Raw genomic sequence first — 17,376 nt, 5'->3', positions numbered from 1 at the left:
TGATATGATTCATAGCCTCATATCTTCCGTCACATCTTTCTTGATGTAGAAGAATGATATCCCTGGTACTTCACAAGCTTCGTATCTTTTATGTTATAACTAAAAGAGATCACCAGAAAATGTAGATATTAACAAATTAAAAGAGTATACACTTCCCTCAACTTTAGAACTCGTATATTTAACAAAAGTAATTGTAGTTTCATTGACTTTGCTTATATTATGTCTCAGCATCTAAATTGGAGTTTAGATCAAAAACTTTACCAGTTACTTGGTTAAATCTGATCAAATATGCATCGTATATGGTTTGATCAATTAAGCTTCAACACCACTTATAATGTCCGAAGAAAAAATCATCAACTAATTTTAACATAAGAATGAAAACTGCGCCAACCCTGCGTATAAATGTTGAATTTTTTTAATAGTAATATTTGGTAGAGTTTTACAGAAATGGTTTTTCAAATGTAGAATTTGTAAACATAGGTAAACTGGCATTTTGATTGCCGGTTTGTCAGTTTTCCAACCAAACCGGCATTTCCAATGTCAGTTTGATCCGTACCTGGTACCAGTTTTTTAGGGTTTTGACCCTCGTACCTTAAACACACCCAAACCGGCCATCAAGTTACTACGAATGTGGCGCAAGCAATAACGATGATGCCAACCATATTGTTGGTTAGCCATCGCATTAAGTATACCTACATGATGATCAGATATGTCACCCAATTCTCTGCTACTGTGACAATTAACATGTGTTTCAAATTGTTCCAAAAATCAAGCCCAACTTTCGTTCATCTCACTATCAACTAATGCGAATGCAACAGGAAGAATTTGCCCGTTAGCATTTTTGGCTACCGTGGTAAGCATATTGCCTATGTAGTTACCCTTCAAATGAGTCCCATCAATACAACCTATAGGAATACATTTTTGGTACGCCATAATAGCAGGGTCAAATTCCCAGAATACATATTTCAATATGTGGACACCATATTCAAGTTGAGGGCCAAACACCCATCGAACAATTGTATCCTGATTGGTGTGAACCAATTCATCGACATATTTGGACAATTCTGCAAAGTTGCTCTGCCAAGTTCCAAACAAACATTCATTTGCTATGCGCCTAGAATTCCAAGCCTTGGCGTAAGAGGTATCCACTTTCCAAACTTTTTTTACGTGAGCTTGGATGTGTTTAACCTCGTAGGCAATATTTTGACTAATAAAAGATATAATGTTAGTAGCAATTATACTGGAGGTTAAGTAACGATTGTTGTTACCTTGCACGTTTCATAACAAATGTGCCCATCAATCCATTTTGTAATTTTCCACACACGATCCTTATTTTTCATTGTAGCAGCTACCATCTAAGGACATCGTCTAATTTGATTTGGACCATTGTAATAAGGACTGCTTGTGTAACAAATTGCTTTATAATAACTTGGCCTGCTATCTTCAACAAAAATTTCTCTCTGTCGATCGATATTCCAGCTCCGAACTGCAGATACAAATTCTTATTTATTTATAAAAACCAGTCGTCTTCTAAGTACACCGTCATTTTTAAAACAATCTCATCCTAGCCCGTCATCCTCATCGAACGCAGATCGATCAGAATCTTTTTCGACATTAAGAAACCTGAAAGGATTACTCACGGGAGGTTGGATCGGCCTCTCGATCACGTTTTGATAATCTTCAGATATATCTCCTTCAACACTATAATTCTCTACCAAACCTACACTCGTTGTTGACATACCATCATCGGAATCAACTTCTTCATTTTGTTCTTCATCCACCACGTCATCTTCATCTATAAACACACCTCCTGATCGAGATGTGGATGCACCACCGCCCTCGGTTTGTGTAACTTTAGAAAATTGCATTAAATTTTGTAACTGATCTACAAAACCGGATCGTTCTGTAGAAAAGACTTGCTCAAATTGAATTTCAATTTGACCAATGTAATGTGGATTTTTACCAGCTAAAAAATACATTGTTCCAAATAATTATCGTCGTGAAATTCAGTCGGACACGCATTGCCGAAGTACTCATTCCACATAATCATCTTCGACGTATGTGTTCTTGGATCAGCACCCACATATTTATAAGCCATTTCCTTTCTCCATGCAATTTATCTTTTGGTATAGTGGAAAAGTGATTCTAAGTGATATTTCATCACCAGTTAACCACCCATTTTGAAATGTAATTCTATCACCCCAAACAAGTTGAACCATAATTCCACGAAATTCAGCCATTGTATGTGACAAATATAAGGTGTTTTAGTGTTTTAGTAATATAAGGTGTTTTAGTGTTTTAGTAATTGAAGAAACATGTAATGGTAATGGTTTTGAGATTAACTGATTATAGTTTAACTATATAAATACAATATTTTTCTGGCAATCCATACTCATTTTGATTGTAATAATGGACTATGATATGATAGGTTGCAGCCTTGCAGTAATAATACGCTAAAAACAGTAATAATAGTCTGAAAAACTGAAAGAAAAAAAACAGTAAAAATCAGGGGTTCAAACCGGCATTTCATTTGCCAGTTTGTAGATCGTGTCAGATTACTAGAAAAGGTTGTACGATTAGGGCAACGTGGCTACAAACCGACATTTGAATTGCCGCTTTGGATTAAAAAACTGCAAACCGATTAATGAAACGCCGGTTTACCCATTTTTATAATTTTCAATTTTGAAAAACCATTTCTATAATTAGCCTACCAAATATTACTATTTTAAAAAAAATTCATAAATGTTTTACATATGATTTGAAACTACTTCACCGACTTCACATATATCCTAGAGGTTTAGGAGCTAACTTTGTATGAGTCGGTGTTCGTTTTAGCCTGTTTATATATTTTAGCATATCATAGTATGTAATCATCAAAGTCAATATTCGCTTGAGTGTAATATTATTATGAGTATGTAAATTCTCGAGTTTTGAATTTCCTTGGTCCGAAAAAGTCTGAAGTCTGGAAATTTCAGTGTCAAAAAAGTTCCGTTGTCTTCGGACATCATCATCAGAATTCAGTATGTCCAAATCTAGGAATATGATCAAGCTCAAATTATACACGATGTAGATCCATATGCCTCTCACCAAATACCCAAAACATGGTGATATAACGTTTAATGAGCACACATCTATCGATTTACAGGACATGCGCAAATGGAAACCTCAAACTACGATAACTTTGAAATTTAATATCTCTTTGTAGATACATTCAATCATGATCATATTTAACATAACATACATTTTTATGTATTGAACCACAATTCAAGATCATAGAGATATAATTGGTAACTAAGCTACCCAGAAAACCCCTTTCAATTTCTTCTAGAGATTTCGACAATTAATATCTCTCTAGCCAAAGCTTTGTTTGAAATTTCATCCAAACAGAACGTGCGTATATGTGTTATGAAACTACAGTTCAAATTCCGCAACGTTTGGATGGTCAACAAGTGAGATATAATCTTTTATCACTGTTACGCATGCATGACATGACGAACAAAAACGACTTTCATTCAACTTCATTTATTTCTTTACTACTATAAAAGTGATAACATGCACGATCACCTTTTGCATCACACAAAAAGCTCCGCTAAAAGGTCACTAAATGGTAAAATACATTTTTGCGACGTTATTCCTGATCATATGTGGCGTTTTTAGTGGCACTAGAGACCTTATTTCCTATAGTGCTTCAATATGAAATCTTTTGCTTGGAAATGACTTTGGATCATAAACAAACTCTTTGTTCATTCTGCTTTTATACCAAGTGTTGATGTTGGACTCGTTTGTTTTCGGCTTTTCGCATCAAAATATATAAACGATATTTGCAATAATGAATAACATAAAATGAATTATCTAAGTTTATGTATATATTGATATAACAATGAACAATTTAGATAACAAAATCTTAAGGTGTTGGAGTATTGGTGATGACTTGATTTTCCATCAAGTAGCTCGGGGATTCGATCCCCATGAGCTGCAAAATATTTCTCTTCAGGTTATCTGAAATGTCCCGTTCATATTGATTATAAACGTTCCATATTAATTGATTTCGTTGCGAGGTTTTGACCTCTATATGAGACGTTTTTCAAAGACTGCATTCATTTTTAAAACAACCATAACCTTTATTTTATCAATAAAGGTTTCAAAAGCATTACGTAGATTATCAAATAATGATAATCTAAAATATACTATTTACACACGACCATTACATAATGGTTTACAATAGAAATATATTACATCGACATATGTTTCTTGAATGCAGTTTTTTACATAATATCGTACAAACATGGACTCCAAATCTTGTCCTTATTTTAGTATGCAACAGCGGAAGCTCTTAATATTCACCTGAGAATAAACATGCTTTAAACGTCAACAAAAATGTTGGTGAGTTATAGGTTTAACCTATATATATCAAATCGTAACAATAGACCACAAGATTTCATATTTCAATATACATCTCATACATAGAGATAAAAATCATTCATATGGTGAACACCTGGTAACCGACATTAACAAGATGCATATATAAGAATATCCCCATCATTCCGGGACACCCTTCAGATATGATATAAATTTCGAAGTACTAAAGCATCTGGTACTTTGGATGGGGTTTGTTAGGCCAAATAGATCTATCTTTAGGATTCGCGTCAATTAGGGTGTATGTTCCCTAATTCTTAGATTACCAGACTTAATAAAAAGGGGAATATTCGATTTCGATAATTCAACCATAGAATGTAGTTTCACGTACTTGTGTCTATTTTGTAAATCATTTATAAAACCTGCATGTATTCTCATCCCAAAAATATTAGATTTTAAAAGTGAGACTATAGCTCACTTTCACAGATTTTTACTTCGTCGGGAAGTAAGACTTGGCCACTGGTCGATTCACGAACCTATAACAAATATGTACATATATATCAAAGTATATTCAAAATATATTTACAACACTTTTAATACATTTTGATGTTTTAAGTTTATTAAGTCAGCTGTCCTCGTTAGTAACCTACAACTAGTCGTCCAACGTTAGATGTACAGAAAAAAATTGATATATATTATCTTGAATCAATCCACGACCCAGTGTATACACGTCTTAGGCTAGATCACAACTCAAAGTATATATATTTTTGGAATCAACCTCAACCCTGTATAGCTAACTCCCACATTACTGCATATAGAGTGTCTATGGTTGTTCCAAATAATATATACACATGGGTCGATATGATATGTCAAAACATTTGCATACGTGTCTATGGTATCCCAAGATTACATAATATATTAGAATACATGTATAATACAATATAAGTTAGCTAGGATATGATTAATATAGATTTGTTATCAATTTTCACGTTGCTACAACAAGAAAAATTATCCAATCTTGTTTTACCCATAACTTCTTCATTTTAAATCCGTTTTGAGTGAATCAAATTGCTATGGTTTCATATTGAACTCTATTTTATGAATCTAAACAGAAAAAGTATAGATTTATAGTCAGAAATATATGTTACAAGTCATTTTTGTAAAGGTAGTCATTTAAGTCGAAAGAACGACGTCTAGATGACCATTTTAGAAAACATACTTCCACTTTGAGTTTAATCATGATTTTTGGATATAGTTTCATGTTCATAAGAAAAATCATTTTCCCAGAAGAACAACTTTTAAATCAAAGTTTGTCATAGTTTTTAATTAACTAACCCAAAACAGCCCGCGGTGTTACTACGACGGCGTATGTCCGGTTTTACAGTGTTTTTCGTGTTTCCAGGTTTTAAATCATTAAGTTAGCATATAATATAGATATAGAACATGTGTTTAGTTGATTTTGAAAGTCAAGTTAGAAGGATTAATTTTTGTTTGCGAACAAGTTTAGAATTAACTAAACTATGTTCTAGTGATTACAAGTTTAAACCTTCGAATAAGATAGCTTTATATGTATGAATCGAATGATGTTATGAACATCATTACTACCTCAAGTTTTCTGGATAAAGCTACTGGAAATGAGAAAAATGGATCTAGCTTCAAAGGATCATTGGATGGCTAGAAAGTTCTTGAAGCAGAATCATGACACGAAAACAAGTTCAAGTAAGATTTCCACTCGAAATAAGATTGTTATAGTTATAGAAATTGAATCAAAGTTTGAATATGAGTATTACCTTGTATTAGAAAGATATCTTACTGTAATTAATAAATATTTCTTGAGGTTGGATGATCACTCTACAAGATTGGAAGTAAGCTAGCAAACTTGGAAGTATTCTTGATTTTATGAAACTAAAACTCGTAGAATTTATGAAGAACACTTAGAACTTGAAGATGGAACTTGAGAGAGATCACTTAGATGAAGAAAATTGAAGAATAAAAGTATTTGTAGGTGTTTTTGGTCATTGGTATATGGATTAGATATAAAGGATGTGTAATTTTGTTTTCATGTAAATAAGTCATGAATGATTACTCATATTTTTGTAACTTTATGAGATATTTCATGCTAGTTTCCAAATGATGGTTCCAAAATGTGTTAGGTGACTCACATGGGCTGCTAAGAGCTGATCATTGGAGTGTATATACCAATAGTACATACATCTAAAAGCTGTGTATTGTACGAGTACGAATACGGGTGCATACGAGTAGAATTGTTGATGAAACTGAACGAGGATGTAATTGTAAGCATTTTTGTTAAGTAGAAGTATTTTGATAAGTGTCTTGAAGTCTTTCAAAAGTGTATGAATACATATTAAAACACTACATGTATATACATTTTAACTGAGTCGTTAAGTCATCGTTAGTCGTTACATGTAAGTGTTGTTTTGAAACCTTTAGGTTAACGATCTTGTTAAATGTTGTTAACCCATTGTTTATTAAATCAAATTAGATGTTAAATTATTACATTATCATGATATCATGATGTATTAATATATCTTAATATGATATATATACATTAAATGTCGTTACAACGATAATCGTTACATATATGTCTCGTTTCAAAATCATTAAGTTAGTAGTCTTGTTTTTACATATGTAGTTCATTGTTAATATACTTAATGATATGTTTACTTATCATAATATCATGTTAACTATATATATATATATATATATATATATATATATATATATATCCATATATATGTCATCATATAGTTTTTACAAGTTTTAACGTTCGTGAATCGCCGGTCAACTTGGGTGGTCAATTGTCTATATGAAACCTATTTCAATTAATCAAGTCTTAACAAGTTTGATTGCTTAACATGTTGGAAACACTTAATCATGTAAATAACAATTTCATTTAATATATATATAAACATGGAAAAGTTCGGGTCACTACAGTACCTACCCGTTAAATAAATTTCGTCCCGAAATTTTAAGCTGTTGAAAGTGTTGACGAATCTTCTGGAAATAGATGCGGGTATTTCTTCTTCATCTGATCTTCACGCTCCCAAGTGAACTCGGGTCCTCTACGAGCATTCCATCGAACCTTAACAATCGGTATCTTGTTTTGTTTAAGTCTCTTAACCTCACGATCCATTATTTCGACGGGTTCTTTAATGAATTGAAGTTTTTCATTGATTTGGATTTCGTCCAACGGAATAGTGAGATCTTCTTTAGCAAAACATTTCTTCAAATTCGAGACGTGGAAAGTGTTATGTACATTCACAAGTTGTTGAGGTAACTCAAGTCGGTAAGCTACTGGTCCGACACGATCAATAATCTTGAATGGTCCAATATACCTTGGATTTAATTTCCCCCGTTTACCAAATCGAACAACATCTTTCCAACGTGCAACCTTAAGCATGACCATTTCTTCAATTTCAAATTCTATGTCTTTTCTTTTAATGTCGGCGTAGCTCTTTTGTCGACTTTGGGAGGTTTTCAACCGTTGTTGAATTTGGATAATATTTTCGGTAGTTTCTTGTATTATCTCCGGACCCGTAATCTGTCTATCCCCCACTTCACTCCAACAAATCGGAGACCTGCACTTTCTACCATAAAGTGCTTCAAACGGCGCCATCTCAATGCTTGAATGATAGCTGTTGTTGTAGGAAAATTCTGCTAACGGTAGATGTCGATCCCAACTATTTCCGAAATCAATAACACATGCTCGTAGCATGTCTTCAAGCGTTTGTATCATCCTTTCACTCTGCCCATCAGTTTGTGGATGATAGGCAGTACTCATGTCTAGACGAGTTCCTAATGCTTGCTGTAATGTCTGCCAGAATCTTGAAATAAATCTGCCATCCCTATCAGAGATAATAGAGATTGGTATTCCATGTCTGGAGATGACTTCCTTCAAATACAGTCGTGCTAACTTCTCCATCTTGTCATCTTCTCTTATTGGCAGAAAGTGTGCTGACTTGGTGAGACGATCAACTATTACCCAAATAGTATCATAACCACTTGCAATCCTTGGCAATTTAGTAATGAAATCCATGGTAATGTTTTTGAAGGTATTTCATATGCCCGAGAGACATATTAAATTAACGTGGCTAATATGTTTTGATCCAAGTCGGGTCATACCCAATAACAAGCTTACTGACACCTTATTCGTATTTGATTTTAACGATTGGTTCATTGATCAAATACGCGACACTTGAACTTTAAGAAAAATGGTTTTCTTAAATATTACTTGATGTGTATATATATAATTTATATAATTTGGATTTAATTATTTATAGGTTAAATAATTAATAAATTTATGTTACATTTTATATAAATGGGTTTTATATAATAAAAATGTACATAAAATTAAATGGAAGTTTTGTAAATTAGTTTTTATAAAATCTAACTTTTATAAAACTAATTTTATAAAATAATTAGAAGTGGCATTGGGACTTATGTTCACATGCTAGGATTCCTTCTTGAAAGGAGAAAATTCCATTCCCATATACATGCAACTCTTGACTATTGGAAAGGGACAAGCATTCAAACATATCAAGTAAAGAAAAAAAAATTCTGCACTCCCTTTTTCTCCCAAGCTGGCCGTGGCCTTTTTTGAGCAACAAAGGGGTTCTAATTTTTTTTTAAGCAAGATTTCAAGTGTCATTAAATCCTAACCAAAAGTACAAGGTGTTGGTGCAAAGTTTGGGGTATAACAACTTGAGGTTTCATAGTTTTGGAGCTCCATTCATCATCATCATCTTCATCATTCATTACCTAGCTTGGAATAGGTATAACCTCCTTACTATCTTGTAGTTTGTAAGTATATATCACAACTTGATCCTAATTGGGTTTTAACTTTAATTGGTTAAAGATATACAAGTTTTAAATGGTAATACTTACATGCTTCCGCTTTAATTCGTTTCTTAAAATGTTTTAAGTATTATGAAACTTGTTAAAACCCAACAATGGTATCTAGAGCCGAGGTTGATGAAATATGCTTCGAGATGATATGTTAAACCCACTATATTTTGCATTTTATGAACATGCATCTAAGTAAAATGCAAAAATTTAAGGGTTTGGGTGGGTTTGGTATTTAGGCCGAATTTAAGGAGACCCAAAATGGGTTTTTGGGTTCTTCCATTTGGTCTAATTTTGGTTGTATGTAATGTTCACAATCCTAGCCTTGACCTTGTGTTGCATGCATGTGTGTTTGGTTGATTTATGATTCATTTGGTATGTATTATCATTCATTCAAAAGGCATGTAATAATTATTCAATTGGTTTGTAATAATATTCATTTGGTTATGTAATTTATTTTATATTTGGTATGTAAAATAGATTAGGTTGTATTTCATTTTCTAGACAAAATGTATTAGGATATATTTTGTAAAATGATGAAGATGATGAAGACTTGAAGAACACATGAAGAAGCATTTGGATGCAAGATTAAGTGGGAGATTTTAAAATCTCCTACTTTGTGTTATTACCCTTAACCGGTGGCATTTGTTTTCGGCTAAACAAATGTCTACCAAAAATGGCTTGATTGTGAACATATGATTTTGCATGCGTGGTTGTTTTGTATGATTATGTGGATTGTATGTTTGTATGCTACAAGTTAATCACACAAGTTAACAACAAACTAAAATGGCAATTTAAATTGGTTAAAATTGACATTATTAACGACATGCAAAACGTCAATTTAAATGGTTAAATTAAAAACGGCTAAAAGGACATTAATAATCGGTTATTAAGAACATGATAAAATGGTTTATATCAATGTAATAAAATTGGCTTTATTACATAACATGAAAATGGATTTTCAAATAAACCATACACTAAATGCATGTTGGTGTATGGTGCAAAAGTTTTCTCAAACTAGAATTAACGAAAACTCAAAATCCCTTTCACTAACAAGGTAAACAAGTTTAACGCCATCCTATTGTGTGACACTTAAAAGTATTAGGGAACTCATGATGGGATAAAGGTCACCTAACCGTTATGAGCAAACTAATATGATTAAGGTAAATTTCTCATGCTTGTGGGATAAAGGTCACCTAACCACATGTATGTTAAATTTACAAGTCTATACAAGTAGGACGACTTGATTTGGGAATCATGAACTTAGGGTCACCGAAGCATGAAGAACAAATAGGCGTTGATGGGATAAATATGCCATGCAAAAGGATTGCATGATCTCATACTCTAGAAGTTGCAAATGGATTGCAATTGTCATTTATTGACTACCTAGCTAAATCAAATTGCGGGATAAAGGTCACCTAACCGAAATTTGGTTTACCGTTGGATTCTAGAATTTAATAATTCAATTTGATTTAAAGGGTATTGAATGTTAAATTAAAATCGATACTTAAACGAACTTTGTTAATTTTGTAGATGGCCGCCAATAACAACAACAACATTCCAAACGCACCACTTAATCTAAACCACCTATCATTAAGGTCTCTCTTAGAGAAAGACAAACTCAACCATACAAACTTTATGGATTGGTTCCGCAATCTTCGGATTGTCCTCAAACAAGAGGATAAAATGTATGTGCTTGAGGACCCCATTCCCGATCAACCGGATGAGAATGATGTGGAGGCAATGGCCTCTTACGATAAGTATTGCCACGACTCCCTTCAAGTCTCATGCTTAATGCTTGGGACTATGATACCCGAACTCCAAAAGGATTTCGAGCATCATAGTGCATACGACATGATAACGCAATTGAAGGAGATGTTCCTTCAACAAGCGCGTGTCGAGCGATTCGAAACGGTTCGGGCGCTACATGCTTGTCGTATGGACGATACCCAATCAGTTTCATCTTATGTACTTAAGATGAAAAGCCTTATCGATCGTGCTAACCGTCTTAACCTAAACATATCTAATGAGTTAGCCACCGATCTTATCCTTAACTCCCTATCAAAAAGGTTTGATCAATTTGTAATTAATTACAATATGAATGGGATGGATAAGAGCATAGGTGAGCTTCACGGTATGCTTAGAACGGCGGAAACTAGCATGGGTAAAAGGGCTTTACCCGTGTTAGCAATCGATCAAAGTGGGTCCAAAGGTAACACCTCTAAGCCAAAGGTGGCTAAGAGAAAAGGACCCGCCCATCAAGGCAAAGGGAAGGGGAAGATGGTTACCCCAACCATCAACAAGGCTAAGAAGCAAAAGGTAGCCGAGAAGGCAAACCCCAAGGAAGACCCATGTTTCGGTTGCGGTGAGATGGGTCATTGGAAACGAAACTGTCCGGTTTATCTTAAGGAGTTGAAGTACAAGAGGGATGCAGGGCAAACCTCAGGTAATATATATATGGTATATATAGAGCTTAGTATTACTTCTTCTAATACATGGGTATTAGACACTGGATGTGGAACTCACATTTGCAATTCATTGCAGGGGTTCAAAAGAAGTAGCAAGCAAACGGGAACATCAAGTCTCTACATGGGTAATGGAGCCAAAGTGCAAGTGAAGGCTCAAGGAGACTTTATGTTAAAGCTTCCAAGTGGTTTGGAACTTATTTTGAAAGATGTTTTGTATGCACCCGATTTATGTCGAAACATTATTTCCATTTCCCGTTTGAAACAATGTGGTTTTAATCTTAATTTTGTTAATGATGATATCCATATTTATTTAGATAATGTATTCTATTTCAAGGCTTCACCTTCAAATGGAATTTATGAATTGGTTCATGATGACACATCATCTAGTAGCTCAATGTACCATACAAGCACCAAGAAACTCAAAAGGGATTTGAGTGATTCCTACTTATGGCATTGTCGCCTTGGTCACATAAACAAGAACCGAATGCATACACTTCAAAAGAATGGACTTTTGAAATCAAATGAAATGGATTCGTTTGATGTATGTGAATCTTGTTTACAAGGCAAGATGACCAAAGCACCTTTCAAAGGGACTTATGAAAGGGCTAAAGATTTATTGGGATTAATACATTCGGATGTATGTGGACCCTTTAAACCCATGACTAGGAATGGTGAAAGATACTTTGTTACTTTCATTGATGACTTTAGTCGTTTCGGATATGTCTACTTATTAAGACACAAGGACGAAACGTTTGAAGCATTCAAAGAATATCAAAACGAAGTACAAAATCAACTCAATAGGACAATTAAGGTACTTCGTACCGATAGAGGAGGTGAATACCTAAGCGATGCCTTCCAAGATCATCTTAGGAGTTGTGGGATTATCTCACAACTTACTCCACCCGGAACACCCCAACTTAATGGAGTTTCCGAAAGGAGGAACCGAACCCTAATGGATATGGTTCGATCTATGATGGCAAGAAGCTCGTTACCTCTATCATTTTGGGGTTATTGTCTAAGCTCCGCGGCTCGTATTTTAAATATGGCCCCAACCAAGAAAGTGGAACGAACTCCTCACGAGATGTGGTTTGGTAAACCTCCATCTCTATCATACTTAAAGGTATGGGGATGTGAAGCTTATCCTAAGCGTTACGTCCCTAATAAGTTGAATGCTCGATCCACGAAGTGTATCTTCATAGGATATCCCAAGGATGATATGGGATACTATTTCTATGATCCATCCGAGCAGAATGTATTTGTTGCTCGGAAGGCGGAATTCCTTGAAACTAAGTTCCTAATGGAAGGAAATAGTGAAAGGAAGATAGATCTTGAAGAGGTTCAAGATCAAGTAGATGATACACAATTGGTTGACACTAGCACTCAACATGAAAATGTTGATAGTGATCAAATGGATGATCAAAATACACAAGACATTCGTAGATCTGGTAGGATTAGCAATCCTCCTGAGAGATATGGGTTTCTCATAGATGGTTGCTATACGGTTGATTTGGATGAACCAACAAACTACCAAGATGCTTTATCAAGGATTGATAAAGATAAATGGCAGGAAGCCATGAACGCCGAGATGCAATCCATGTATGAAAACCAAGTATGGGAACTTGTTGAGCAACCTCCTAGCTCTAAGCTAGTTGATTGCAAATGGCTTTTCAAAAAGAAAACCGACATACATGGAAACTTGGATACATATAAAGCTAGACTCGTAGCAAAAGGTTTCACTCAAACTCAAGGGGTTGATTATGATGAAACTTTCTCGCCAGTGGCAATGCTAAAGTCTATTAGGATATTATTTGCCATTGCTGCTCACTACGACTATGAAATATGGCAAATGGATGTCAAAACCGCTTTCCTAAATGGATATCTTATGGAAGATGTCTATATGGTCCAGCCTGAAGGTTTTGTTGATCCAAAATATCCTAAAAGGGTATGCAAGTTAAAGAAGTCAATCTACGGATTGAAACAAGCATCTAGAATGTGGAATCATCGTTTTAATGAGGAAGCCGAGAAATTTGGCTTCATTAAAAATGGTGATGAAGCTTGTGTATATAAGAAAGCTAGTGGGAGTACTATCATGTTCCTTGTACTATATGTGGATGATATATTATTATTTGGGAATGATATTACCACAATGCAAGGAGTCAAAACTTGGTTAAAGAGTTGCTTCTCCATTAAGGATCTTGGAGATGCACAATACATATTGGGGATAGGGATCTATAGGAATAGATCCAAGAGATTGATAGGTTTAAGTCAAAGTACATACATTGATAAAATCTTGAAAAGGTTCAAGATGGAAAACTCTAAGAGAGGTTTGGTACCTATTCAAAAGGGAACCGTTCTCAGTTCATCTCAGTGTCCTACCACGAAAGATGAACAAGAGAGAATGAAGAAAGTCCCATACGCATCTGCTATTGGGTCTATCATGTATGCAATGATATGTACTAGACCGGATGTGTCATGCGCTCTAAGCTTGACAAGTAGATACCAGAATAACCCAGGAAATAGTCATTGGATTGCTGTTAAAAGCATATTGAAATACCTTAGGAGGACTAAGGATATGTTTCTAATATATGGGTCTGGTGAGGAGGAACTCGCTGTAAAAGGTTACGTGGACGCGAGCTTCCAAACTGATCGAGATGATTCTCGATCACAATCCGGTTATGTATTTACATTAAATGGAGGTGCGGTCTCTTGGAAGAGTTCGAAACAGGAGGTTGTTGCGTTATCCACTACAGAGTCGGAGTACATTGCCGCCTCATTGGCAGCACAGGAAGCTGCATGGATAAAGAAATTCATCGACGACTTAGGAGTGGTCCCTTCCATTCAGGACCCTCTTGAGATCTTTTGTGACAACGAGGGTGCGATTGCTCAAATCAAGGAACCTCGTGCCCATCAAAAGACTCGTCACATTGAGCGGAGATTCAACTACATAAGGGATGAAGTTGAAAAAGGAAAGATATGTATTCGCAAAGTTCATACAGATCATAATGTTGCGGATCCACTCACGAAGCTTTTACATGGGCCAAAACATGAGGGACATGTTTGTGCATTAGGGCTTCGATATTCTAGTGATTGGATATGATCTATTTTATGTATTGTACCGGAACGAAATTATTCAAACTCATTAATATAACTATGGTGTTAATTTATTTGAGTTATGTTCCTATTTTGCATATTTCATCCATGAATAAGCAATTATTCTAAATTTCCGTAGTCGATCACATTTGTGGGAACAAGTGTGAGGTTTAGACTATTATGAACTCGGATTGGTATACATTCATAGGTTGAATGTGGGGCAAGGTTGCAACCAAGGTTCATAGATATTTGTGGGAAACAAATATTGGAAGACCCGCTCTCAAGAATTACTGTATAGAGCCTTTGTGGTTGATCACATGTAATCTTGAGTAAAGGCGAATATCATTGTATCCTCTGACCTGAGATACATATTGGGTTCGGATATTCACCAAGTACTGTGTCTTGATTCTTTCCTTCACTATTCTGAAACATGGTAGTACATAAGGAAGAACTCAGGTATATTACAAGGTGTATATCTAGGACGTATGTAGTCAAGATGGAATTTGTCCCTCTTATTCGTTGAGAGTCAGATGTCTAAGGCCTGAAAAGTTAAATCTATAAGAGAGTGATCACTCTGTATCTCTTGGATTTAACATGACATCTAGGACGAAAGGAAATAATGAAAGATTCACCTACATATATCAGTTCGAGTAGGGAGCTCGAAAGGGATGATGTTATTGAATGGCACAAAGTCATAACATATTAGGGGTGATGGACAGTGTGTTAGGCTGTATCCATCACTTGCATTAATTTCTTATGTTTCTCGTGCAAGTGGGAGATTGAAGGTATTTCATATGCCCGAGAGACATATTAAATTAACGTGGCTAATATGTTTTGATCCAAGTCGGGTCATACCCAATAACAAGCTTACTGACACCTTATTCGTATTTGATTTTAACGATTGGTTCATTGATCAAATACGCGACACTTGAACTTTAAGAAAAATGGTTTTCTTAAATATTACTTGATGTGTATATATATAATTTATATAATTTGGATTTAATTATTTATAGGTTAAATAATTAATAAATTTATGTTACATTTTATATAAATGGGTTTTATATAATAAAAATGTACATAAAATTAAATGGAAGTTTTGTAAATTAGTTTTTATAAAATCTAACTTTTATAAAACTAATTTTATAAAATAATTAGAAGTGGCATTGGGATTTATGTTCACATGCTAGGATTCCTTCTTGAAAGGAGAAAATTCCATTCCTAATACATGCAACTCTTGACTATTGGAAAGGGACAAGCATTCAAACATATCAAGTAAAGAAAAAAAAATTCTGCACTCCCTTTTTCTCCCAAGCTGGCCGTGGCCTTTTTTGAGCAACAAAGGGGTTCTAATTTTTTTTTAAGCAAGATTTCAAGTGTCATTAAATCCTAACCAAAAGTACAAGGTGTTGGTGCAAAGTTTGGGGTATAACAACTTGAGGTTTCATAGTTTTGGAGCTCCATTCATCATCATCATCTTCATCATTCATTACCTAGCTTGGAATAGGTATAACCTCCTTACTATCTTGTAGTTTGTAAGTATATATCACAACTTGATCCTAATTGGGTTTTAACTTTAATTGGTTAAAGATATACAAGTTTTAAATGGTAATACTTACATGCTTCCGCTTTAATTCGTTTCTTAAAATGTTTTAAGTATTATGAAACTTGTTAAAACCCAACAGTTTTCCCATTTCCATTCCGGGATTTCAGGTTGTTGTAGTAGACCTGATGGTTTCTGATGTTCAGCTTTGACCTTAGAACACGTCAAACATTCTCCTACATATTTAGCAATATTGGCTTTCATACCTGGCCACCAAAAATGTTTCTTAAGATCCTTGTACATCTTCCCCGTTCCAGGATGTATTGAGTATCTGGTTTTATGAGCTTCTCTAAGTACCATTTCTCTCATATCTCCAAATTTTGGTACCCAAATTCTTTCAGCCCTATACCGGGTTCCGTCTTCCTGAATATTAAGATGCTTCTCCGATCCTTTGGGTATTTCATCCTTTAAATTTCCCTCTTTTAAAACTCCTTGTTGCGCCTCCTTTATTTGAGTAGTAAGGTTAGTGTGAATCATTATATTCATAGATTTTACTCGAATGGGTTCTCTATCCTTTCTGCTCAAGACGTCGGCTACCACATTTGCCTTCCCCGGATGGTAACGAATCTCAAAGTCGTAATCATTCAACAATTCAATCCACCTACGCTGCCTCATATTCAGTTGTTTCTGATTAAATATGTGTTGAAGACTTTTGTGGTCGGTATATATAATACTTTTGACCCCATATAAGTAGTGCCTCCAAGTCTTTAATGCAAAAACAACCGCGCCTAATTCCAAATCATGTGTCGTATAATTTTGCTCGTGAATCTTCAATTGTCTAGACGCATAAGCAATCACCTTCACCCGTTGCATTAATACACAACCAAGACCTTGCTTTGATGCGTCACAATAAATCACAAAATCATCATTCCCTTCAGGCAATGACAATATAGGTGTCGTAGTTAGATTTTTCTTCAATAATTGAAACGCCTTCTCTTGTTCATCCTTCCATTCAAATTTCTTCCCTTTATGCGTTAATGCAGTCAAGGGTTTTGCAAT

At 34.7% G+C, this 17,376-nt stretch overlaps 1 protein-coding gene across 1 annotated transcript; it reads right to left on the bottom strand.

Moving 5' to 3' along the window:
• Positions 1 to 768: 768 nt before the first annotated feature.
• LOC139900223 (uncharacterized) lies at positions 769 to 1,355 on the bottom strand. The gene is made up of 2 exons (XM_071883017.1): positions 1,269 to 1,355; positions 769 to 1,077 (listed from the first exon to the last, which is right to left on the bottom strand). The coding sequence occupies exons 1-2, from the start codon at positions 1,353 to 1,355 to the stop codon at positions 769 to 771; spliced, it is 396 nt and encodes a 131-aa protein (XP_071739118.1).
• Between the last annotated feature and the right edge of the window lie 16,021 nt (positions 1,356 to 17,376).

Source organism: Rutidosis leptorrhynchoides, chromosome 1 (assembly GCF_046630445.1).
Source record: "Rutidosis leptorrhynchoides isolate AG116_Rl617_1_P2 chromosome 1, CSIRO_AGI_Rlap_v1, whole genome shotgun sequence".
Taxonomy (NCBI): Eukaryota; Viridiplantae; Streptophyta; class Magnoliopsida; order Asterales; family Asteraceae; genus Rutidosis; species Rutidosis leptorrhynchoides.
Note: the sequence above shows the minus strand (reverse complement) of the source record. Positions and strands in the feature narration are given on the sequence as shown.

Bases quoted from the DNA above. Each gene is read 5' to 3' on its own strand.
- LOC139900223 (XM_071883017.1), bottom strand. From the start codon at position 1,355: ATGGTAGCTGCTACAATGAAAAATAAGGATCGTGTGTGGAAAATTACA. The intron at 1,078-1,268 runs GTAACAACAATC...GGAACTTGGCAG, and splicing joins TTTGTTATGAAACGTGCAAG to AGCAACTTTGCAGAATTGTC.